At 48.2% G+C, this 24,660-nt stretch overlaps 1 protein-coding gene across 10 annotated transcripts in view; it reads left to right on the forward strand.

Moving 5' to 3' along the window:
* Nucleotides 1-24,660, forward strand: part of SBF1 (SET binding factor 1) — a 2,512,102-nt gene that overhangs the window by 1,727,418 nt on the left and 760,024 nt on the right. For 6 of the 10 annotated variants that reach the window (XM_069629502.1, XM_069629505.1, XM_069629504.1 and 3 more), the window contains one exon: nucleotides 17,378-17,455. The exons of the other annotated variants lie outside the window; for them this stretch is intronic. In XM_069629502.1, coding sequence (XP_069485603.1) covers nucleotides 17,378-17,455 — 78 coding nt within the window. The remainder of the gene's footprint in view (nucleotides 1-17,377; nucleotides 17,456-24,660) is intronic. 10 annotated transcript variants of the gene reach the window in all.

The raw sequence follows: 24,660 nt of genomic DNA on the forward strand, positions 1-24,660 counted from the left end.
AAAAGGACATTTTATGTTTTTGCAGGCTAAGGGTTTCTTTAAAAAGAAAATTGTCACAGTTTTCTGTTTAGAGAACCTATGTTAAACAACTTCCAAAGCCTATAACTTTAATACATATTATTAACAATCGGTCTTTTATTTTTTTTTACATTGGTTCTCTTAACTGTATCTATTTCAGTAAGTAAATTAATCTGCTACATCCATTATCTTTGCTGCCATCTGAGTGGTGAGCAATGCCTGCAATGCCCCTTTTCCCCTTGTGGTGCAGTCCTAATGCTCAACAAATATCCAGTGTTCTGCCTAGATGCTGTTTCCTGGCCTCCCCAGTGGTGTTTAGAACAATACTCCAATCAGCAACCTGTTTGCAGAGAATAGACAGTTTCTTTTAGCTAACTCTTACAGTAGTTGATTAACAGTGGATCTAACACTTATTCTGACATTTGGCACAGCCCATTAATTTGCTAGGTGGCACATAACTACGTTGTAAGGAGTCAATACAACACCTCGATGCACAAATTCTGTTGCTGCATTAACAGAAGATACATTACTGTTGCTCCAAACAGTGTAAGGTGATCCATATCGGGGTACATTCAGTATATTTTTGCTTTTTATAATGCTTAATACAGTACTGTCTTCCCAGGGGAAATGCTTCTTCCCGTTTGCTAAACATACGTTCTTATCACTAACACATTGTTCTTAATAGGAAGGCAACTTTAATAAACTCTAGCTGTAATACTTCAAAAGAAACTTAGGTGGCCGAAAAATTTCTTTTTGGGGCTACCTGACTCTTCCCAATGTTATAGGACACACTTACTAAACAGTTTATGAAAGTCAATCGTGGCTGGTCTCTAGTTTAGTATTACTCCACACTCTGGTGAGCAATGTTAAACATTCATTCTGCACCTTTATGAGATGGACCATAAGCATACAACAACATTAAAGGTAAATATATGTGGTCATTTCCGTTGTCCCTTATCTTGCATATATCTAGTCAATGACCACCTAGTATTTACCAGTCTGTTTCTATTCCTGAAACACTTGCTCAGCAAAGTTGTGAGCCTCTCCAAATGCTTATTGACTGTCAAAAAATATTAACTACAAGACCGGAGCTTAAGTCACAAGCTCTGGTAAGCGCAATACTTTCAGCTTACTTGTGCTAAATGCTGAGATATCCTACAAGCCAAACAATGGTTTTCAACGTTGTATAACAATATTTAGAGCCAATAATGTCAGCTCATATCTAGTCAACCTGGTATTTGTCAGGTACTGTGTTTTCGTTTTATAAAATTCCCACTAAGTCCAATGTGGAAGAAATATAGGCAGACAGTCTTTTTTGTTTTCTTTGTTGAGTCAGTACAGATAACGCGCAGCCTTGCTTTTCATGCACAAACAACATAAATCAAGCGTGCCTAAAAGCAGGTGCCTTACATAAAGCGCATATTTGTTTTGTCAATATCTTTTTATTGAAACATCGATCAAACATGAAATTCATTGTGTAACATATAACAGAAATAAAGCATTTATCATTTCTCTTAACGCTTCGAAATTTCATTTTAACTTACAATTCATCTGTTACTCATAACTTCATCATCGCTCTCAGGGAAGAAACTCAAATGAACACAACATAAAACCACAGAGGGAAGAGACCACCAAAAAAAAAAAAAAAAACAACACCCACCAACATTATTAACGACATTGCCCTCTGAGAGGGTATATTCCGCTCAAGTCCAGGCTTCTGCGCGTGGTGTGCTCAGACCTTGCCCAAGGCTTGTCGTGGTTTAAGGTGGAACATGACCAGTCTAGGCTGGAAAAACATATGTTCTTTTTCAGCTACGTATTCCAGGTATGGCCCCCAGATGCGGAAAAACTTGGATGTCTTGCCCTCAATTGTGGCCGTTAGCTTTTCCATTCCAAGCAGTTCCCAAACCTTCACCCACCAATACGCTATATGGGGGCCCTCTAACTCTTCGCAAAAGCGGGCCCTTGTGAAGCGAGCTGCCATAAGTAGTTCAGTAATCAGATCACCTCTGGGGCCTGACCGCGGGTAAGACCCATCATCTGGTGTATCACCCAGCAGCATTATCAGCGGATCCATGGGTAGCAAAGCCCCCACATATGTCTTTGATCTAATTTCCAGCCAGAAGGATTGTATGATGGGGCAATGCCACCACAGATGACCCAGGTCTCCCCTCCCCCCACATCCATGCCAGCACGTGTCAGGATAGTCTGGGTTCATTGCATGTAGTTTCTGGGGGGAGAAATACCACAGGAAACAGAGCTTAAGCGCGCCCTCCCTTACTGCCGTGCACCTTGAGGATCTATGAGCTCTACCCTAAATCCTCTGCCAGGATTCTTGGGACACAGAGATCCCCAGCTCCCTCTCCCATGCCAGCATATAGGGGAGTTTCTAATCTTCCGGGACATTTTCCAGGAGACTGTAACAGGTAGCTATTCTGCGGGCATGCTGACCTTCTGAAGCCGTTGGTTCCAATCCTGTGGGGGACCTAGTGACTGCCCTTTTTGTATTTGGGTTAGTTATCCAATGGCAGAGCTGTATATATCTAAACCTTTCGGTTTCTGGAAGATTAAACTTCTCTTTGCATTGGGCAAAGGTCTGAGGCGAGTTGTCCGCATAGAGCTCTTGTAGTCTCAATGACTTCCCATTTGCCCAGAGCTGATATGAGTTGGGTTGAAGCCCAGGGGTAAAGGCTGGGTTCTTCGTTACAGGGGAAAGTGGGCCCAGACCTGATGTGAACGCTCTCTGCGAGCAGAACTTATCCCAACACCGCAGTGTAGTTATTGTGGTGGGAAGGAGGGATCCCCGATAGGTGGGCGCTTCCCGTGGGGAAAAAGGGCAGATGACAAGGAGGGGCCCAGATAGATTGCTGTTCAATGTTCTGCCATTTGGGGGGCTCTACTGGATTAGTCCAGCTCAGGATGGCAGCGATTTGGGCTTCTCAAAAATATCTTGGGATAGAGGGGAGCGCCAGGCTTCCTAGCATCTTCCCCCGAGTTAGGAGCTTACGCTGAATTCTTGGTGTTTTCCGCTGCCAAACAAAGCGGCCCATTTCTTTCTGTAGTTCAAGGAGATCTCGCTTTGGGATCAATATCGGGAGCACCTTGAACGTGTATAAAAGCCTACGGAGCAAGACCATTTTAATTGCGCTGATGCGTCTGAGCCAGGATATTTCCTGTTGAGACCCATTTTTGTATGGATGCTTTAGAATATTTTAATAGACTATGGATATTTGCCTTCATCAGTTTCGCAAAAGTTGGGGTCAAGTGCACTCTGAGGTACATAGTAGCTGTACTCTTCCAGCTAAGAGAGTAAGTATTCTGCAAGGTGCTCAGAGTGTCAGGGGCGTCCGACAGGTTCAAGCCTGTCGATTTGGCCGTATTTATTGTAAACCCTGAGACCAACACGAATTGGGCGAGCAGGTCCATAAGGGAAGGGATTGAGGTTCTGGCTTCTCTCAGAAAGCAGAGCGCATCTTCTGCGTATAACGCAACATTGTGACATTGCCCTCCTACTTCAAACCCTTGAATCTTCGGGTGGAGACGAATTCTCTGGGCCATGGTTTCCATTGCTAACGCAAATACCAATGGGAATAGGGGGCAACATTGTTGGGTTCCTTTACCCAAGGCTATCTGAGCTGTCCATTGTGAGTTAACTCGGGTTGAAGGGATCTGAACATTTGACAGGATTAATCTCGAAAAATTTCGGGCCAAAGCTCTTTAACACTAAGTTCATATAGTCCCAGGACATGCTATCAAACGCCCTATGGGCATCTAAGGATAACAATGAGAGGGGGCCTGGGGTTGTGGGGGCAAGAGCTATCAAGTCTATTGCTCTGCGGATGTGATCATGTGCAGTGCGACCTTGAATGAACCCAGTCTGATCTCTATCTATTATTGTTGGCAATACCTCCCCTAACCGCCAGGCTATAATTTTGCTAAACAATTTTGCGTCGGTATTAAGCAAGGCTATAGGGCGGTAGGATGTGCACTCTGTTGGGTCCTTCACAGGCTTCAGGATTAGGGTCGTAGCCGATTCTGCCATTGACTGTGTAACAATACCTGTTTTCCATTGGAGTTAAATAGCTTTGTGAGGCGGGGTGTGAGCTCTGTGCAAAAGGACTTATAAAATGTGTTTGTAAACCCGTCTGGACCTGGGGCTTTACCAAGGGAAAGGGATTTGAATGCCATTTCGACTTCTTGTGAAGTTATCAGGTCTTCTAAGGGGTCTTGCAGGGCCTGTGAAACTTGTGGGAGGTTTGCTTTTGCTATGAAGTCTTTGGAGGTTTGTGAATCTCCAGCATGTGGAGTTGCTTGTTCCCTGAAGAACTTTTCAATAATTTGGAGCTTGCCATCTTTTGAGGAGACGTACCCGCCTCCGTCATCTCGTTAGATGTCTATCCTGTTTTGTTTTGTCTGTTTTTTTAATTTAGCCGCTAGTAGTTTGTTGGCTTTGTTCCCCCTCGTGTAAAAAATATTGCTTGGTGAGCATCATATGGTAGGCTGCCTTCCCTGTGTGGTGTGCCTCAAGCGCCTTCTTGGCTATCCGCAGGTCTCTTAAGGAGCGCCGCAAGCCCTTTTCTTTATGTATCACATTCTCTAGCTGCACCTGCAGGAGTCTCCAGGCCCTCCCCCTCTGTGCCGCCTGCTCAATCAGATGCCCCCTAATCACTACTTTACTTGCTTCCCATGTCGTGCCCCAGTTCGTGCTGCCTGTGTCGTTCTCACTACAATACAATTCCATGGTCTCCCTTATACGAGTACGGATTAATGGGTCTTCTAATAAGAAATCATTCAATCTCCAAGGGGGCTTTCGGGGTGGGGTTGCTTGAAGTGGGGACATTGTTAATCTCACTGGGGCGTGATCTGAAAGAGCTTCTGGAAGTATTTCTGTGTCTATCACCAAAGGGATTAGTGAGTCCGAGATAAAAAACAGATCTAGCCTGGACAACCCCCCATGAACCGCCGAGAAGTAAGTGTAATTTTGCTCCTCTTGATGGCAATAATGCCATATCTCAATGAATGAGTGTTCCCACAGTAGTGTGGTAAGTGCTGTAAAGTTTCTCGTATCATTGGCCGTTGGGGGCAAGGTTTTATCCACTAAGGGGTTAATTGCAGCATTCAAATCACCACCCAAAATTATTTCCTGCTCTGTGTGGTCAAAAAAAGCTTTAGATAATTTTGCGAAAAATATATCTTGCTTAGAATTTGGAGCATATATAGAAACCAATGTGATTTCGCGCCCATCTAACATGGCCACTACTAGCAAGAACCTTCCCTCCTCGTCCCGAACCACCTCCGGTGTCTTGAGGGGGGAGTACCCTTGCGAACCAGGATGGCAACCCCTCGTTTCTTTAGTCCGCTGGAATCAAAGAACTTTGTGGGGTAAAGCCTATTGTTGAGGTAGAATTCATCAGCAGGCCATAGGTGAGTTTCCTTGAGGAATAGGAATGCTGTGTCTAAGGTCGCCAATCTATGGAACAATGCCTTATGTTTTAAGGGGGAAATGTAGGCCTTCCACATTAAGAGTGATGCACTTAACGTTTGGGGTCGCCATACCAGGTTCGCTTAGGCTTCTGTGTCTTGTTTAGTGACAATCGTTCAACCCCCTGGGAGAGCCCCGATGCTCGACAACCAGTTCCCGGCCCCCCTGAGCATGTCCCAGGAATATCCTGCCTTCTGTAAGGGCAAACAATGGAGGCCTGGCGTGGGGGCGGTCAGGAAAGAGACGCCCAAGGAGGCTCTTCGTTGTGTTGCAGCTTGTAGGTAATGTGTAGTGTGTGGGGTCATAGCTCAAGCCCATTGACATCATATTAAGAAGGAAAAAAAACATTAACAAAAAGAAATCGGAGCAAAATGAGTGAAACAACATTGTTGAGGATCTTGCCGGCCTCAATTCCCAAACTAACTTTAACCAACCGTCAAACATGTCGGGCGCTATCCACTCAGGTACCCAAATCCGCTAGACAGCAAGAACTTCTATTACCCTTAGACAGCCTAGGGTCTAGTATTCAGGAGCTACGGTTCCCTGGATTGCCCACCGAATTATAGGTTGAGCCACCATGAGGCCCCCCCTCCTCCCACGTGCTCCCCAAACAGGAGGCGGGCCCATGACTCCGAACCCTCCAGTCAGATGTCCTGGGAGGCTTTGCATCAAGGGGAGCACTATTAGTTAGGCATAAGTAAGTGGGGAGTCCAATTTTCCCCTTGCTGAGTGTCATTAGGTCAGCTACCTCTCCAGTTCAGCTGGCCGTAAGGCTATCTCCCTCCGACGTCAGGGGGGCCTTGGGCTCACGCCGCCCCTCAGCTTCTTCCGTGGCTTCCGTTTCTTGGTGTGGGTTTGCTTCCAGATTATGCCAGCCCCTGGGCTTTCTCCGCTTGTCTTTTGGCGTGGGGCTGAAGGTGGCATCCCTCGGCTCCTGGGTGCAGGGCCTCGAGGAAACTTCACTGGGTGTCTCCGACATTAGCCCTTTTGCCTCGTCCTCTGAAGAGATTTCATAGTGTTGATTATGGAGGTCAAAGAGTAACTTGCACGGGAATCCCCAGCCATACCGATTCTTTTTAGCCCTCAGCCAGGTCGTCACCCTCTGTAGCCGTCTTCTGTTTACTAGGGTATACAGGGAAAGATCTTGAAAGAGCTGTACTTTCGCTCCTCGAAATTGTATTGAGACTGAGTTCCTGGCTGCCAACATGATATCCTCCTTCTGACGGAAGAAATGCACACAAGCAAGGACGTCCGGCAGTAGGTTTCTTTTAAGCTGGGCTGAGGAGTATACTCAATGGGTTCTGTCCAACATCAGATCTTCAGATGGGGAGAGGTCAAGGAGGGATCTAAATAGTGCTTCCACATACTCAGGCAGGTCCTGATCTGAGACCCGTTGGGGAATTCCGCAAAGACGCACATTATTCCTCCTTGATCTGTTTTCGAGATCCGCCTGTTTCGCCCAGATGTTCTTCAATGATCCTCACTCTTTCTGTGAGGACCTCGCTGTCGTGCGTATACTCACAGGTTATATTTTCCAGCTCGTTGACTCTGGTCTCCAGACCCCCTAGATGTGACATCAAGTCTGCAAGTGACTCGGCTAGAGAGTCTTTAGAGGTTTTGATTTCCGTTTTAATTTCCTGGGTGATGTCTTGCTTAAAGGACCTTAGCATCTCCTTAAAGTCCTCTCTGGAAAGGGCCATGTTTGAATGCTGCATTAGAGACAGGGCTAGGTGAATATCAGCTGTAACTATGCATGAGCAGGATGAGGTTGCTGACTGCGGCGTCGGGAAGGCCTGTAGTTTTAGGCATCGCCAGTGGCTCTATTATGGACTGCGTTAATGCTCTCCCAGCGCAGAGGTTTGTGTTTGAGTGGAAGGAGCAAAGTGGAAACCTCCCCAGCAGGCGCTGATCATAATTCCCCGGCTTGGGCTGTAAGAGGCAGTGGGGGGATTTCTTATGTCTTTACTCGAGGCTCCCAATCTTTCTGTGGGGATGCTTCAGTTTGTGTGGCTCGTGCTGTCCACATCAAACTTCCGGAGGGCCCAGCACGGATAATCGCACGTTGTTCCCCTGGGCAGGCTTCTTAATGAGCACCCCAAAGACACGCAATCATCCACCTGCCAGCCGCCGCCTGCGTGCCGGAATCTTCAGTAGTTGTGCGTGGGCAATTCGAACTAGAAGGCAGCCCAAGGCTGGAGCCGGCACGTGGTGTCCGTGCGGCGTCTCCCCCGGTCCCTATGGACCCCCATCAGGGACCGGCTCCAGGCGGATGTTCGGCAGGCCGCAAGCAACAGGGCGTAATATCCCTGCACACCCCAACACTCCCACGCTCCAGCACAGGTGGCAAGGTCCCCCCTCCTCCGGACCACGATGTAGAGCAGTGGCGCACCGTCAATCAGCAGGAGCGCCAGCCTCGGGTGCGTCGGACCAGAAGAAGCGATCCACTCCCACCGGGGCGCCCAGATCAGACCGCCGCTCTGCCTCCCATTCCCTTCGGCGGGACGTTCCATATTACGCGCCCCCCGTAAAGTCCTACCGGGGGGTGTCAGCCTCTTCCCCTCCACATGGTACAGCTGGCGGGTCGCCGCGGTGAGATCTTGCCTCGTCAGCCAGCTAGCCGGAGTGCCGATGCAGCTTGGCACACAGGTTGGAGTTCTAGCGGTCGCTCACATTGGCGTGCGCGCCATCTACTTCCAAGGCCGCACTGTACCGCTTTACAGGAGATATCTCCGGATTCGGGCACTCAGCACCCCAATCTTCAGTCCGCCACTGTCGCTCCTTCCCCCGCACCCTAGGAGTGAAAATTGGGCGAGAAGTTCTGATTTAATCCATCAGCGACTATTGATTTGGGCACCTTGTTGCAGAGCTCACGGCGAACACAGCCGCATGGCGTGCCGCCTAGCCACGCCCCCCATAAAGCATATTTTTTAAACATCAAAACTCTTGCAGAGCAGCATTCCATGGCAAGGGAACTGGGGGGAGTTGCATGCAAATGTTTTAGCAAATCCATTCCCAACAGATTTTAAAGCACATTTATCAGTGACAACAAGCTGCACCATGCATGATATAGGACCTAAACTGTACAGGATCAAATATTGGACATTGGACCGGTCCTATGCTGTGCAGTCTATTGTGCTATATTCGTCTTCATAATGATTCCTAGTGGAATATTGCTGGCCTTGCATAGCGTGAAAATACTTCTGCTTTTGCATTAGTGCTCTGGTTTTTAATTCCTTGATTTTCTTTTCCTTCTCCCCTTTATCTTTTGTATGGTAATTGGCATAATACCTAGCCATAGTCAAAATTTGGGCAGCAGCTTGAGTCGGCCATATAGACACTTCCCGTTTGTCTATCATTCTTTAGGTGAGGCAACAATCCTTCTGCAAAGTGTGAACAAAAGGCTTTCTGTCCCTCTGGCATAACCATGTCCATTGCACTAAACGAGGTAAAAGCTTCCTTTCGTGCAAAATCTTTCAACTGACTCCCTTTCTTCCTGTCAGCAAGCAGTCAATTTATCCCAATTCATTTACTTGCAGGGAACCACTTACTGGTTGCGTGTTATCAGTATTGCTGGAAGAGCTATTATTTCTTTATACTTTTGCATTGGCGCCATATATCTGCTGGCAGAATGCATGAAAACAACTGATCTAGATCTCCCAATGTAGGCGGACCTGTTTAAGTACCCGGTCTGTCTGGGTATACCCCTGTGCTGGATTTTGACTAATCTGGATAATCCTAAATAAGACAGTAAGTCCATCCGAACCTGGTGCATCAGATTATCAGTATCAAACCCACACACCTCCCTCATTGGAAATGCTTGAGTTACCTTAGACTTTGATGGGACATTTATGATCCACATTAAACATTTTGACACTATTGCAGGACAGAAGTTTGAATCAAGCTTAAACTCTTGGATTGCTTGGTCTATGTTCTCACAGTCATCTGGCAAGGGATACACTTCATTGTTCTCATTCACCTTTTTATGTGACAGCCACATTTGTTTCATAGCCGTTGTACTATTGTAAATGTAAGCGTATCTTGGTGCATGTACACTTTAGCCTGATCTACTCCTTCCTCCCCATTTTTGATCCATGCCAACGCTACCTTTTCTGCCGTTTCTGTGTTGTGATGTGTAATCCTGTGGACATGAGGTGGCAAGAAGACCATTTTATCTCTAGGAACCATATAGGGGGGTGGAGGAGGCCTTCTTACCATTAAACATTTTAACAATGGACCTGCTTCATCCTCTAAGATCTTTTTTGATTCGGGTGTCTGGGCTGTGGGGGTAAGCCCTGGCTACGTACACGCCCTTAATTCTTAATATATCTTCAGTCTCCCTCTTCTCAATCCTTAATTTTGTTATTATCAAATGCTCAGGCTTTAACTCTTTCAGATTGTGGTTTACGTTTTTTAATCTGTGCTTCCTTTATAGATTTTTGTCGAGCATAATCTTCCCATTGTTTACACGTTTCCCATTGCAGGAGTCTAATGGCCTTATCACCCTTACCGGTTAATGTTTTCCTTAAATATCCTATTTATTCTAGGTCAAAAGGCCCATGCACTGGGAATTGTTCATCAGGGTTTGTTACAGTGTATTCCTACCATTTATGCAAAAAACATCACTTCCCCCAAGCCTCTCGTGATCGTTAGTTCCCATCCTTTGTCCCTTCCAGGGGAACAGTTAAATGATTTTCTAATGTATGGTCGACTCTGAAAATATTGCAATCCCATTTCTGTCCTCTTTACTTTTGTTTCCTCCTTACTATGTGATCACAAAGCTACTTTGATAATGTCCCACTTTAAGTGCAGTGTGCCCACAATCAATGCAATCTACAGGCTAATTTCGTTATTATTCTCTACCATGGTTTCAACTTGTGTACACCAACTGTATTTCCCTATGGTTCATTAACAATATGCTTCCATAGGGAATACAGCACTACATATTGAAGTGTATTTCTCTATGGTTCATTAGCAGTATGCTTTTACAGGAAATGCATTTTATTTTTATAATAACAGACCATACAACATTATTCTGAAACGGTCTCATCCCTTTTTCTGCAGTATTCTGTGCCAATGCTTCATTAGGAATATAAATCCCATTTCCTCTCGCAGACGGGGATCCTCAGTTGCATAGATCAACATGTGGAAGAGGTCAGCTAGTGAGTGACTGCTGGAAAACTCTTGTCCAAATAACCGCAGTGCGCCCCACGCCTGACTACCAACCTTTGCCTGCTCTCAGACCGTGGCACATTTAGTCCAACTGGATCTTAACTGCCATGAGGTCCCATCTGGTTGTGCCAATTGTGAGAAAATACTTCTAGTATTCCTGCCTGTGTTCAGAAAATAACTTTAAGGCAAAATGAAACACCAGAACAGAATGTTGGTTTACAGCTCAGAGAGACAGGCGTATTCCACTGCAGTGTGCCCAGCATGGTTTACAAACAACCATCGGAGTCTCCTCTCTCTCCCCGTTGACAAGAGGCACATCTTTATACATTTTCAACTCATATAGTATTACAACAGGCCATTGACTGAGCGAAAATTGAATTCTTGCCGTGGTTTCACCTTACTTCACGCAGCTGATCCTAGACTACTATAACACACTGGGGCTGCTTCGAGTGCACGTGTCAACAGCTGAATCCTACAAAGGACATTCTATGTTTTTGCTGCTAAGGGTTTCTTTAAAAAACAAGTTCACAGCTCTCTGTTTAGAGAACCTATGTTCAACAATTTCCAAAACCTAAAATGTTAATACATATTACTAACACTTCCAAAATAACAGGTATTGCTAATCGCAGCAAATGGCTATTGAAGGATTTAGAGACTGTGGCAAATGTTGTTCATATGTAAGCTGTGGTGAAAATTGGTAGGAACTCGCATTATCCAAGTCAAAGCAGGGGACTTAAAAGACCCTTTGCATATCAGTCATTGGTTACTTGCGCAGAAGGTGATGGATGAGGAAGTTTCCAAGTGTACCCCCCAAGGGGTTGGTACGGAATGGAATGGTCCCGCAGCAATGCAGAGACTGGACACAAAGCAGACAGACAAACCAAGGTTTCTTATTGGAGAGTGCAGCATAGCAAATGCAGTATAGACAAAAATATAGACTGACAAGTGACCAGCAGTTTTCAGACAGAGCGCTCTGCCTGTATTGGCTCAGGGTTCATCTTATATAGCATGGCATAAGCACTATCACCAATATGATCTTACAGCATCATAATGGCAGGTGTTACTTTCCATGATGTGTGTAGACAACTTATAATACCAGAATACAGCATGTTGTGATGAAGCCTTGCGGTTACATACATATTGTGTCAATATCAGTAAGTAGCTTTGGCGTAAACAACTGTTATGTTCCTTATATGGTAATACACAGCAATAGAAAGGCACTGACAGCTGATGTCTTGTGTCCCTGTGGGCAGCATTGGGTCATGGCCTGCAGAGCCAAGGTGGGGCGTGGGCATGATAGAAAAGCCAGGTGCAACACGAGGCCTTAGTCTCAGCCAAGATGGCAGATCTAGGGGTTAAAGCGTAGGTGAGAACATTAGCTTGTTATATTAGCAGGACCAGGGCTATCCTGCCACATCAAAGGAAGGGAAGGGAAGGGGAGGGATGGGATCGAGTCACAAGTACAATATCCTAACTTTGGAAGTCCAAAACGTAAGATGAATGGGGATTTCTGGCCAAAAGTCATAGGGACCAACACAATATTTCTCATTGGTATGAGTTCTGTGTAAAACGGATGCAGTGAGCTTGTGGTGTTGGTTTCAATCTATTTAAAAGTTCTACAACAATCTACCCAAGGATAGGTACGTTCTCTTCTTCGTTCCAGACCCAAGTGGTGGGCCGGGGGGAGGGGTCAATAGTTGCAGGTTTGAGAGTTCTTTCAATCGGGTGCACATGCAGGCTACAGCCCCAGTAGAGCAAGAAATGCAGATTCCAGCAAGGCAGGTCTCCTTAGGACACTTCACAGGTCAAAGGGAAACTAGTTCCAGCATTGATCACCGTCGCAGGCAACAAAAGGCATCCTTTCAGTCACGCTCACAGGGGCAGCTCCAGGGCAGTTTCCCTTGAAGATAGGAAGCTGGAATTCGGGGAGGAGGAGACTTGTGGTAGAAGAAGCTGACACTCGGAAATGGCATGTTAAATGTGTTTAATGAAAAGAAAGTGCTTCTCTGTCCCTATTGCTATGAGAGATTTCCCTACCTATAAAATAAACTCGGGATGCTTGCCAGTCATCAGCAACAAAAGGCAGTCATCAGTCCGTTACCCATGTTCTATCTGGCCCCACCAGTATATTCAAATAACATAAAATGAGCTTAGATGATGGCCTTGTCACTCATTCTTTCTTTGGTCTATGTTCAGAGGATCTCACTCTAGAGATATTGTTTACAAACTGTTCAGAATAAAAAAGATTTCTGCTCTCCTGTTAAACTCTTCAAGAAAAGGTCTAAATCTCTTTAAATGAAATGTCTCTAGTCCTTTACGTTTTGGAATTATTCCCTTATCCTTTTCCCACCACCTTAGCCACTTTCTCTTCCTTGATCTTATGTTTTGTACCACTTGTTTGTACCCTCCAGGTTCCCTTGGATTTCCCAAATAACTCTTGGAGGTTATCTTTTGACCCCTTGGTTGAATCCTGCAGATTCCCTTCTCTTTGGGGCTTCTTAACTATTGTGCTGGTTTCAATATCTCTATCACATATTCATCTCTCGAGGTTCTCGGGCTCCTGTAACCCTCCTCCTTGTTTTATTTATGTTTGTGGGGCTGTGCTCACCTACCTCTGCCCTGGGCAACCCTGGTATCTTCTGTAGCTCTGGGCATGCTCCAGCGGGGTGGCATCCCAGCTCGATTGTGGTCCGCAACCTCCCTATTGGCCTGTAAACGTCTGTTTCTTTAATGTTGCACGGCAGACTCCTTTATTCTCGTATCCAAAACAGAGGATTCTTTCCTCCGGTCCCTCCTGGTCTCGGCACTGTGTCTCGTGTCCCTCTTCCCCAACATGGCTGCCTCATGGTCACGCCACCAAGGATGACGGTTTTCCTGTCGTTTCGCGTTCGGCTGTGTCGTCTCTCTCGGCACCGGCGTCTCCGCTCCCACGCTTCTCTCCATGTTACGGCAAGCTCCGTGGTCTAGCTCCAGGACATCAGTACACTAGAGACTCAACTCTGCATCGCATTCTTTGGTTTCCATTCACGATTCTTCTCTATATACACGCTCACGTACATCAACGGGGTGTGTTGCTGAACGTCCACAGCTGACTTCAGCTGGTCGCCAGCATTAACTTGAGCCAATAGAAAAGTGTTGAGAGTCTTGTTTGCAGGCCATATAATCATTACATTCGTTTATTTGTGGAAAAATACGTATTTGTATTCCTACCTGTGTTCAGAAAATAACTTTAAGGCAAAATGAAACACCGGAACAGAATTCTGTCTTATTCTCAGGGTCATTGGTTTTTATTATAGCTGCAGCTAACTCGACATGGTCATACAATCTGCCATGTGAACCACCTCCCCTCTCATTATCTCCTTGTTTGCACTTGGATTACTTTTCTTACAAGGTCAAACCAAATGGCTGAAGAATAAGTAATCTGGGAGAGCGTAACACAAAAGAGCATTGTAAAACAGCAAATGGTCAGTTAACACCTGACTCACTCTGGATCCCAAAATGCAAGAAGTAACAATTAGACCCCATGACAATAAAACATATAGTATTACCGTCATATTCTGAATCCAAGATACCACACAGAATTTTGTCACAGGTTTCCTACTGCACTCTAGGCTAGGTAATAGTGATACATATAATACAAATGCAGAGCACAGTGGTGAAAATAAGAGGTCGGAAAAGAGGGTTACTCATTGTCCAACGAAGCCATGAGGACTACTAAAGTCCAGGATGTTTCATACTCACTCCCCTTAGGCCATGAAGGTTGTATTATACTCCAAGGAAGAAAACCCAAGAAGCATGCAATGTTACTGTATTGCCAGAGTCAGGAGTGTAATGCATAGATTAAAAAGTATTTAATACATCAGGGGTAGTTGCTAAAACTAGTGAAGAAATCCAGGGACCCCAGCGGGACCCTAGAAAAATGTCTCCGTTCAGGTAAGCACCCTAGAATGTCATTTGTCAGAGTTATTTAGTTATAGAAAGTTGCCCGAAAGGAAGCGGAACAAAGTCTGTAGTTATTGCGAAAAGCCAGATAATTCCCAGTTCCTCCCAACATGTACAAAAGAGAAATCAGTTGACTCTGCTGGACACTAGTGGACTTCCTCAAGAATGGATGCAGTACTTAATTTGAGGTCAAGCAGCCGCAGGAGAAGTTAAAAGTTAAATGCAGCAGGATTCAGCCCCAATGTGAGGCAATGGTGTAACACGGTTGTTTGGAACCTGTACAACCCAGCGACCATGGACCCAAAGGACCCGTTAGGGGGGGCATATCTCAACTAACCCACCATACCAAGGTATAGAGATGGGTACTCCTGTATTTGTTCCAGCAAAGTCTGTTTCTGGTGATGCAAACAACCCAGTAAGTACCAACCATCTTTTATAGGGCTAGATGAAGGATTCGGTCACCCAGGGGGTTGACCCCCGAGCCAACAACCGAAAGGAGTACACCCCATCATCCAGAGGCGAAAGTATCAACAGAAGGCTCCAGGATGAAGAAAGGGCTTGCACAAGATTGGTCTAAGTGGCAGAAAGCCAAGAGAAGCATATGAGGTGTGTTGTTGGCATCCTAACACCCTTCAGGTGGCTGTAGCTTCCAGCAGCACGGCCGGCAACCCTGACGTTGAGTGCAGGAAGTAGCAGTAAGAGACCTGAACAATGATCCCAGGGTGACAGACCTTGCCCAAGCAGATTAGGACCACCAGTAGGAGGACAAAGAAGACCCAAACCAAAGCGTAGCCTAGGAACCAGGGCCCAGCCAGTATAGCCAAACGTGATCCAACAAATGCAGCAGTGGCCCAAATTGACAAATCCCACAGCAGGTTACCAGATTACTTTACAAAGATCTGGCAGACCTGAGTGTAGGAGCATTGTTTTCCTATATGCAACCACACTTATAGGGGCATGGCTAAGCCAGCTCAACAATTACACCAAGGCATTTAATACAAAGGTTTTGGCTGCCAGTCAGACACCCAGTACCAACCCCATAGAAAGTGTAATGGCTTTCCTGTGGCCAGGAAATGATTTCTGACCACTATAGTATTCCTTGATGTGCTCTCAAAGTGCTCACATGTGCACGACAGTGGGATTTGGGATGGCAGGACCAACTACTGGATGAAATTAAGAGGTTGTGGGTGCCAGTTCCATGCACCACCAAGATGCATCTATTCCTGTTTCTGGACTATGATTCATAGTGAACACTGAAATATTGCTAGATTTCTTCAATTACCAGTAGTGTACTGCAGGAGCATTGCAAAACCCATGACTATAGAGACCTTACCTTGAAGAAGCACATTGCCAGTAGTCTGCTCTTTCAGCTTACTTGATGCATGATCATCCTTAGTCTGCAGCATTATCACTGCAGCTCGTGCTTCTTTATGGCTTAGCCTCTCTGGCTTCTGCGTAATTCCGGCTTCTCCTCGCCTCTGCTACTACAAGAGAAAAGGAGATTTGTGGTAAGCTCATGCCTCGCTTGAATTCACTTAAGCACCTGCTCTGAAGCTTACTCGATATACCCTTTTACTGGCACTGCCACGTCACTGTACTGTGCTATTTTACTAGTGGGGAAATAGAGTTATTGACATTACTTCTGTGCTTCAGGAATCTTTGGATGGTTTTTGGTGAACTTTATTCCATATTCCTATCGGACACCACAGGTACGGAGGGTTCAGCTGGAGACTGGAATAATAGGGTGGGTACGAAAGAGGACTAAACTAATAGGACATTCTCTCTCCTTTTAGATAGTGTCCGTGCAGCCAAACTGGGAGGGACCACTTAGGGTGACAACAGAATTTAGCAGTGCTGACCCCAATCCGAAGTATTCATCTGCCCTTAATCCCTGCACAGAATTCCATTGGACCGTGCTCACTCCGGGCTGGTGGGATCTAGTTGTGTCCACGTCTGTCCTGACAGAAAAGCATGTAAACCGGACGCCTGCCTTGTGGTTTCCCTGAACAAAGAGAAGGCCCTAAAACTAAATGGTTGAGACAAGAACTTAAAAAACCAATAGTATGACAATGGCTCCCATAAAGGTACATTGGGCTACTAATGATATTCATCTGCTTGCACCCTTGTGTCACCAGCCTACGCTTTAAGGCCAATATACAGTGATCAAATCACCCTAGTGCAAAAATGGGGGACTTAGAATTTATCCATCCCGCAGGAACCATATGGGCGGCCATATACTAACAGAGGGAGATAGTGGAGAGGGACTTCAGAAGAAGCTCATCTCGCCACCAGAATAAATACAAAAACCAAAAAAAACAAGGGGGGTGGTGCAAAGAGTTGGGGTCCCCTAAAATGAAACTTCAGAACTCTCATAAATGGAATTCTGCCCCCATAGTAACCTCTTTCCAGTTGCCAGTGTCTGGACATGCTTTCCTAGAACCAATGCTCTTGTAATTGTACCTACAGCAAACACCTTTTGGAACTGATTCTGCTAGTAGTTTTTATTTTATTTGCCTGAGCTTTCACCCATTTTGTTTTTGGGTAAGCAAAGCTCTGGTTCGATTTGTCCACTTTAAATTGTATTATTTTCTGTGCTTTCTTCTTTTTTAAAATGTTCCTCACCTTTTTTCCCTTTCCCTTCTTTCTTCTCATCCAATACTGTCCGGATGAGGTATAGAATGTATATTATATTACTGCTGATGGTGGGGACACCCCTCCAATATGTAGAGAGAGATCGCAAAAGCTGGTATTTTTGTGGTGCTACAGATTCTTCAGACAAGCGGCAGCCCAAGCTGGGATCTCTCATGAAGCAGGTGATGGGAGGGAAGGAGGAAAGCAGAGGAGGTGAGGATGGATTTCACACAAGTGCAAAGTGCTTAACACCACTGGAGCCATGAGTCCTGGGATGGAAAGTGGGTGGAGTTCAAGAAAATGTATGCCTGAGAAACATGAAGTGGATTGGTGAGAATATTTGATGCTGTTCCAAAGATTGAGAGCACATGGATTGAAATGAAGATCTGATGAGCAGGTGCTAAATACAGATTTGACTAGGAGCTAAAAGCACCTTCTCTGAATTGGGCCTCGCTAAGTAAGCAGGCGCTACCTCAGAGGAACCAGATCATAGTGCAAAGTGTGTCTGAAATCGAATTACGACTGGAGTCAAACACTATACCTTTTTGTTAATTATATTGAACCTTCTGGCTTAAAGGTTGTCTTGATGGGTCTTTGTGTGGTCTAAAGCACCTTTTTTCACATTCACCGTTAATGTCACATATATGTATGTTTTGCACCAGTCAGTCATTGGAGTCCAATGTAGCTGTTAGTCTCAAGCAAACCAGGCTATTTTAGGTTACAAGCAGGAGATCAATGATTTCCAACATTTTTTAAGCGTGGAGGAGCTTGATCAATTCAGACACTTCAAATCAAATGGGATTTAATATGGCTTTTGTGCGATCATGGAAAGATAGTGTGCTTATGTGGTGCATGTTGCCCTTTATTGTGTATCATGCTGTTGCTGTCTATCGTCTTTTCTCTTCTTTGTGTGTGCATTTTGGAGACTGTATTGTGGAATGTTCTCTTAAATGGGGTATTTCTATGCTTTGCTAAAGGTTTTGTGAGACACCAAAAGATCACTCTGGTCTTTTCTTCTGGGCTCAATTCTACAATTCAGTCAGATGGTGGGAGGCTAGCTGATTGATACCGAAGATTCACTTTTTTGGTATTCAATGTGTTGTATCCCTGTGTCTTATTTTCTTTCTCCAGCTTGGGGTCTGGCATGGATTCACATGCTCATGAATATTCCCTGTCGTCAGGCTGGGAATACTCGGTAAAGAAAAAATCAGTATCAGTTTCGTTTCTGGTCTGTCTTTCTTAGTAGTAACCAATCACTGATCTCTGGGTCATACTGCCCCCAGCCAGTGACTGCCCTCTCCCTAAGACCCGCCTCTGGCAGTCATCCTCAGATTTTTACCGCACGCTCAAGTGTTGGGGGTGTTCGTGTTTAGCTCTCGAGTTTTTTACTACTTTTTCACGCTTTTTCAGGAGATTTTCTCATTGTTTCGGTTTAATCGAGCCTCAAGCTCCACCGTTTCTACTTCCGATAACGGAGACCCGTTTCGGATTTCTTCTACTCCCCTCAAGGGTGAAGTTTTCGTCGAGTTTACACTTCTTGGAGGATTCCGGAAGATCTGCGGCTTACCTCAACGGACATGGCCCAGGACAAGGGAAGCTCGACGCCCGGATCCAAGCTGTTCGGGAACTGCCCTGGATGCGGATTATATAACGTTTTCAAGGAGGACGAGCATTCGCGATGTCTCTACTGCCTTCATGAGGACAAGACGCATGTGGAGAAAGATTGTGCGTTCTGCAAGAACCTTTCGGAACGAACCAAACAAGATCGTCGTTCCCACCTCGCCACCTGGCTGGAGAAGGGCACAGCAAGTGAAAAGACGAAGAAGAAGTCTGAGCGGTCTTCTAAGTCCTTTGAGGGTGCCCCAGCGACGGGGGCCCAACAAAAGGCCAAGCACCGCGAGTCGCCGAAAGGTCGGGCTCTTCGGTTGCCAGGCAGGGCGCTACTTCCCCGGCACGTTCGACCACGAGCCAGCGCTCTGGTTCGGGTAAGAGGAAGTCCGAGAACCCGGGTAGGCCGCTGGAGTGGACCCGGTCGATCTCGAAGGGGGAGCGAGGTGCTGACCCTCCCCCCCCAAGGCGAAGGCCCAGGACGCCCCTAAGGGGGTGAGGGCTTTGATCCACCCGGCTAAGGCCTCTACCAAAGTGGTCGCTGCGACCCTGGCGGAGCCGGCTGAGACTACGCCAGTGGAAACGGCCGCTGGGACCAGAGTATCCCTGCCACCGCGGAGGGAATCCTCTTTCCAGCCCATCGCTATGACCCCCGTGAAGCCCCCAGCTGAAAAAGAGGGGGTGGGCGGTGGCCATTACAGACTCGGAATCAGCTTTTGAGGAGGAACTGGTGGAAACCGAGAAGGGCCTCAACGAAAGGTCCATAGGCCTCAACAAGAGGTTCATAAGCCTCAACGAGAGGTTCGAGAAGGTTCGATCCCAGGGGGACGGTTCCCGCTGACGTGATCGAAGATGGCGACGATGACGACGAACAGGGCCCAGTGGAGCGGCCATCCCATCCATCGCAGCCATTGCCCGAGCCCCAGGATAGCTCGGCGGCCATTTTGTTGGCAATCCAATCCTTATGTACCGAAATAAGGACGGGATTACCACGCACCCCGACAGAGGAGCCCGAACCAGGCCCCATCGGGAAGCCCGGTGGACCCCTCATCCCCCTCGCCGGACCCTAGAGAGGATATGGCGACGGATACAGCGACGGGGACGGACAATGATGGCGGCGATGACACGCCGGACATCTCGTCGTCACCCCCCCACCCCCCTCCAGGGCATCTCCAGCCGATGAGGTTGGCTCGTTCCACGCCATGATAACCACGGCATCCGAGCTCTTCCAGCTCTACCCTGAAGAGCAGAAATAGGAGGGGTTTCTGTACCAACGACGAGAGGCCAAGAGGAAGACGGCCCTCGCAGTGCCTTTACTCGACGACATCTGGGACGAGGGGCTTGCTGTCCTCAAGAACCCTTCCACGACACCCGCCAAGAGGGACAGGTACGAGAAGAAGTACTGAGTCCCTGATGCCGCCCCCTTGTGCCTCAGGACCCAGCCCACGCCAGACTCGGTCGTCTCGGCAGCGGCTAAGAAGAAGGCAGCGGGTGCGGCGGCTTCAACTTCCACTTCCCCGCCGGACAGCGAGGGCAAGAAGTTGGACTCTATGGGATGACGAGTCATCTCGGCGACGACGATTAAGGCGGCCAATGCCTTAGCGATCGTAGCCTGCTACGACAGGGAGCTCTGGTTCAAGATAGCTCCCCTGCTAGACTTCCTGCCTGATGACAAAAGGGCAGAGGCCCTAGAAATTCTGCAGGAAGGCGAGGTGGCGTCGGATCACGCCATAACGGTGGCAACCGACATTGCCGATACCGGATTTCACCAACTGGGCAACGGAGTTTGCCTCCGTCGACGAGGATGGCTCAAGGCGACAGACTTTCGCCAGGACGTCCAGACCAGAGTGTTGGACATGCCGTTCGACGGCAACAACCTTTTTGGTAAGGCGGTGGACGAGTCTCTACAGGCCATCAAGACCGACTCGGAGACGGCCCTGGCCCTTGGGGTGCTTCAACAACGACGGCCCTTTCGGAGCTCCGGAGGCAGACAGGGTGCCTCCAAAGGATCCAGCGGTGGCTCCTCCACTTACCGCCAGGCGGCCCGCTCTTCCTCCCAGGAGGCATACAGAGGTCACAGCAAGCAAGGGGGATCCCGCCGTCATCGCCAATGAGGCCAAGGCGGCAAGGCCGCCTCTAAGCAAGACTGACCCGGCCGGGTTGTCGGGGCCCCCACCGAAGCACCCCGGTGGGAGGCCGGCTGACGAAGTTCGTCAGAGTGTGGGAGTCTATCTCCACTGATCGTTGGGTGCTGGACACCCTGGCCAACGGGCACTCGCTGGAATTCCAAAAGAAGTGCCCTCGCATTCCTCCCGTGGCCAGGATGGAGAATCACATCCCTCAACTGCTGTTGGAGGTAAAGGCGATGCTCAAGAACTGTGCCATCGAGCTCGTCCCCAGGAGGCTCCGGGGCTCCGGAGTGTACTCAAGGTACTTCCTCGTCAGAAAGAAGACAGGCGGTTGGCGCCCCATCCTCGACCTGCGTCAGTTAAACAAATACATCAAGGCGCAGAAATTCAGGATGGTCACCCTCCAGCATGTGCTGGGACAGCTGGAGGAAGGCGACTTCCTATCGTCGTTGGACCTGGAGGATGCCTACTTCCACATCCCCATTCTAAAAAGGCACAGGAAGTTCCTCAGGTTCGTGGTTCAGGGACGCCACCAGTTCAGAGCCCTGCCGTCCGGATTAAAGTCGGCACCCAGGGTTTTCACCAAATGCCTGGCACCAGTGGCGGCGCGGCTGCGCCTGCAGGGGATCCACGTCTACCCCTACCTGGACGACTGGCTAATCAGGGCAGGACAAGGGAACTCGCTGTCGAACATATGGCGAGGACCGTCCGGTTACGCATGGAGCTGGGGTTCGCCATCAACTACCCCAAATCCCACCTGGTTCCATCGCAAGTAGCACTGTTTCTGGGAGCGAAGCTCGATACAGTGGGGCAATTGGCCTCCCCTTCAGAGGAGAGGACCAAAACCATCCTGGGCAAGGTGAGGTCCATCAAGTCCCTTCTCAGGATGATGTCCTCATGCATCTACCTTGTACCCCTTTGCAGACTTCGGATGCGTCCGCTACAGGAGTTCCTCGACGCCCGCTGGTTTCAGGCGACGGGCTGCTTCAAGGACAGGATCCCTCTCGATGAGGAGTTCCGTCGGGCGATCCTATGGTGGGGCACCCGGGCTCACCTCACTACAGACACGGACTTTCAAACCCTGGCGTTTCAGGAGACGGTGATGACGGACGCCTCTCTGGAGGGTTGGGGGGGCCCACACCTGAGATCTCCACGCAAGAGGCCTTTGGCTCCCGGAGGAGAGGTCTCTGCACATCAACATCCTGGAACTCCGAGCAGTGGTCTGGGTGCTCAAGTCGTTCCTTTCGTCCCTCAAGGACAAAGTGGTGAGGATCTTCACTGACAACACCACCACGATGTTCTACATAAGGAAGCAGGGGGGCACCAGATCCCCATCCCTATCCAAGGAGGCCCAGGATCTGTGGCACTGGGCCGTCGCCCAGGGGATGTTTCTGGTTCCCTTCCACTTGGCAGGAATAAAAAACACCATCGCCGACTCACTCAGCAGGGAGCTGCGCTCGTGCCACGAGTGGGAACTGTGCCAGGATCAAGTGGATCGGCTCTTCCAACAATGGGACAAACCCCAGATCGACCTGTTCGCGACAACGACGAACTCCAAGTGCCAGAAGTTTGCTAGCAGGTTCCCACAGCCGAGGAGCATGGGCAATGCTTTCTCGTTCCCTTTGGACGGCCTGTTTCTATACGCGTTCCCTCCGTTGCCGTTTCTGCTCCGCCTCATCAACCAGCTCAAGAAGTCCAGGTGCAGGATGATCCCCGTCGCACCGGCGTGGCCGAGGCAGATCTGGTTCCCGGACCTTCTGGACTTGTCAACGTCCCCACCAGTCAAGCTGCCGGCGGACACGGATCTTCTCTCCAGAGGAGGCGGCGCCATTCTCCATCACGACCCACAGTCGCTGAACTTGCAGGCCTGGCTCCTGCAGCATTAGAGTTTGGAGGGTACGATATACCGGCTGATTGCAGAGAGGTTCTTGCAAAGGCCAGGGCGTCCTCAACTCTCAAGTGTTACGGTCATAAATGGAAGAGGTTCTCTGTCTGGTGCCGTGTACAGAAGATCAACCCTCTGTGGATTACGGCCCCTCAAGTACTGCCGTACCTACTGTCGCTGGCCAAAGCTGGACTGGCTCACGCCTCCATCAAAATACATCTGGCTGCCATCTCCCGATATACCAGGACTACGGGACGGGCGTCCTTGTGGTCTCATCGCCTGGTGAAGGAATTTATAAAGGGACTATTCCGATCGTTCCCGCCGGTGAAGGCTCCTGCCCCGGAGTGGGAGCTTAATGTGGTGCTGTCCAGGCTCATGAGGGCCCCATTCGAGCCGATGCATTCGGCGCCTTTGAATTTCCTGTCATGGAAGACTGCGTTCCTCGTGGCCATCACCTCCGCACGACGAGTGGGAGAGATTCAGGCCCTATCTTGCAAGCCTCCATACTTGACTTTTCATGACACGAGGGTGGTGCTGAGGACGCACCCCTCCTTCATGCCCAAGGTGCCGTCGGACTTGCACCTCAACGAGCCCTCGGTGTTGCCAGTTTTCTTCCCGTCGCCTTCGACGCCGGCCGAGAGGACTTTGCACTCGCTGGATGTAGCTAGAGCGCTGAAGTTTTACGTGGACCGCACAAAGAGTTTTCGGAAGACGTCACAGCTGTTTGTGAACTTTGGATCTGTGAATCAAGGGAAAGCCCTCTCGAAGACCTCCATTTCCAGATGGCTCTCCGGCTGCATCATGCACTGTCACCGGTTGGCAAACCGACCACTGCCCGACCGTCCGAGAGCCCATTCGACCAGAGCGATCGCTGCTACCACGGCGTTCCTGTCTGCTGTGCCCCTGCTGGACATCTGCAGGGCTACTACGTGGAGGTCGACGCACACCTTCACAAGATTCTACTGCGTCGATCGGGGCTCCAGGGAGGAGTCCAGGGTCGGCCAAGCAGTGCTGCGCAACCTGCTCACCTAAGGTGAGCCTGGTGAGGAGGTAAGAATTGCTTAATGTTGAGTTTTGGATGTAATGCTTAATGTTGAGCCTTTGCCAGCTCGCGTGGTTGTGCATGTGTGTACTGCTTTATATTCTTTTATTCATGAGCATGTGAATCCATGCCAGACCCCATGCTGGAGAAGGAACAAGTTACTTACCTGTAACTGTTGTTCTCCAGCATGAGTCTGGCATGGATTCACATGCGAACCCTCCCGCCTACCCCTCTGCGCTCTTCACTTGGTCATACTGCCACTTTGCGTGCTACCAAATCTGAGGATGACTGCCAGAGGCGGGGCTTAGGGAGAGGGCAGTCATTGGCTGGGGGCAGTATGACCCAGAGATCAGTGATTGATTACTACTAAGAAAGACAGATCAGAAACGAAACTGATACTGATTTTTTTCTTTACCGAGGATTCCCAGCCTGACGGGGAATATTCATGAGCATGTGAATCCATGCGAGACCCATGCTGGAGGACAACAGTGTCAAGTAAGTAACTTGTTCCATATGCATCTAAATGTTACATTGATTTGAATTTGTGATGTTTCTTGTTTTTTTTCTTCTATATTCAATTCCCAGCATCTTGCCCTCTTTTTTTTCTGACTAAATATTGAATTGTTACTCTGTGGCTTTGCAAATATTGGTTGACTGTTCAGATTGAATTGCCTGAAATCATATGTCTTGTGTATAAATGTTGAGACTGAAGTGGCCAGACTCTTAAGTTATTAAGTGTTACATTTATATTTCA

Source organism: Ambystoma mexicanum, chromosome 12, assembly GCF_040938575.1.
Source record: "Ambystoma mexicanum isolate Mex_15411 chromosome 12, UKY_AmexF1_1, whole genome shotgun sequence".
Lineage (NCBI taxonomy): Eukaryota > Metazoa > Chordata > Amphibia > Caudata > Ambystomatidae > Ambystoma > Ambystoma mexicanum.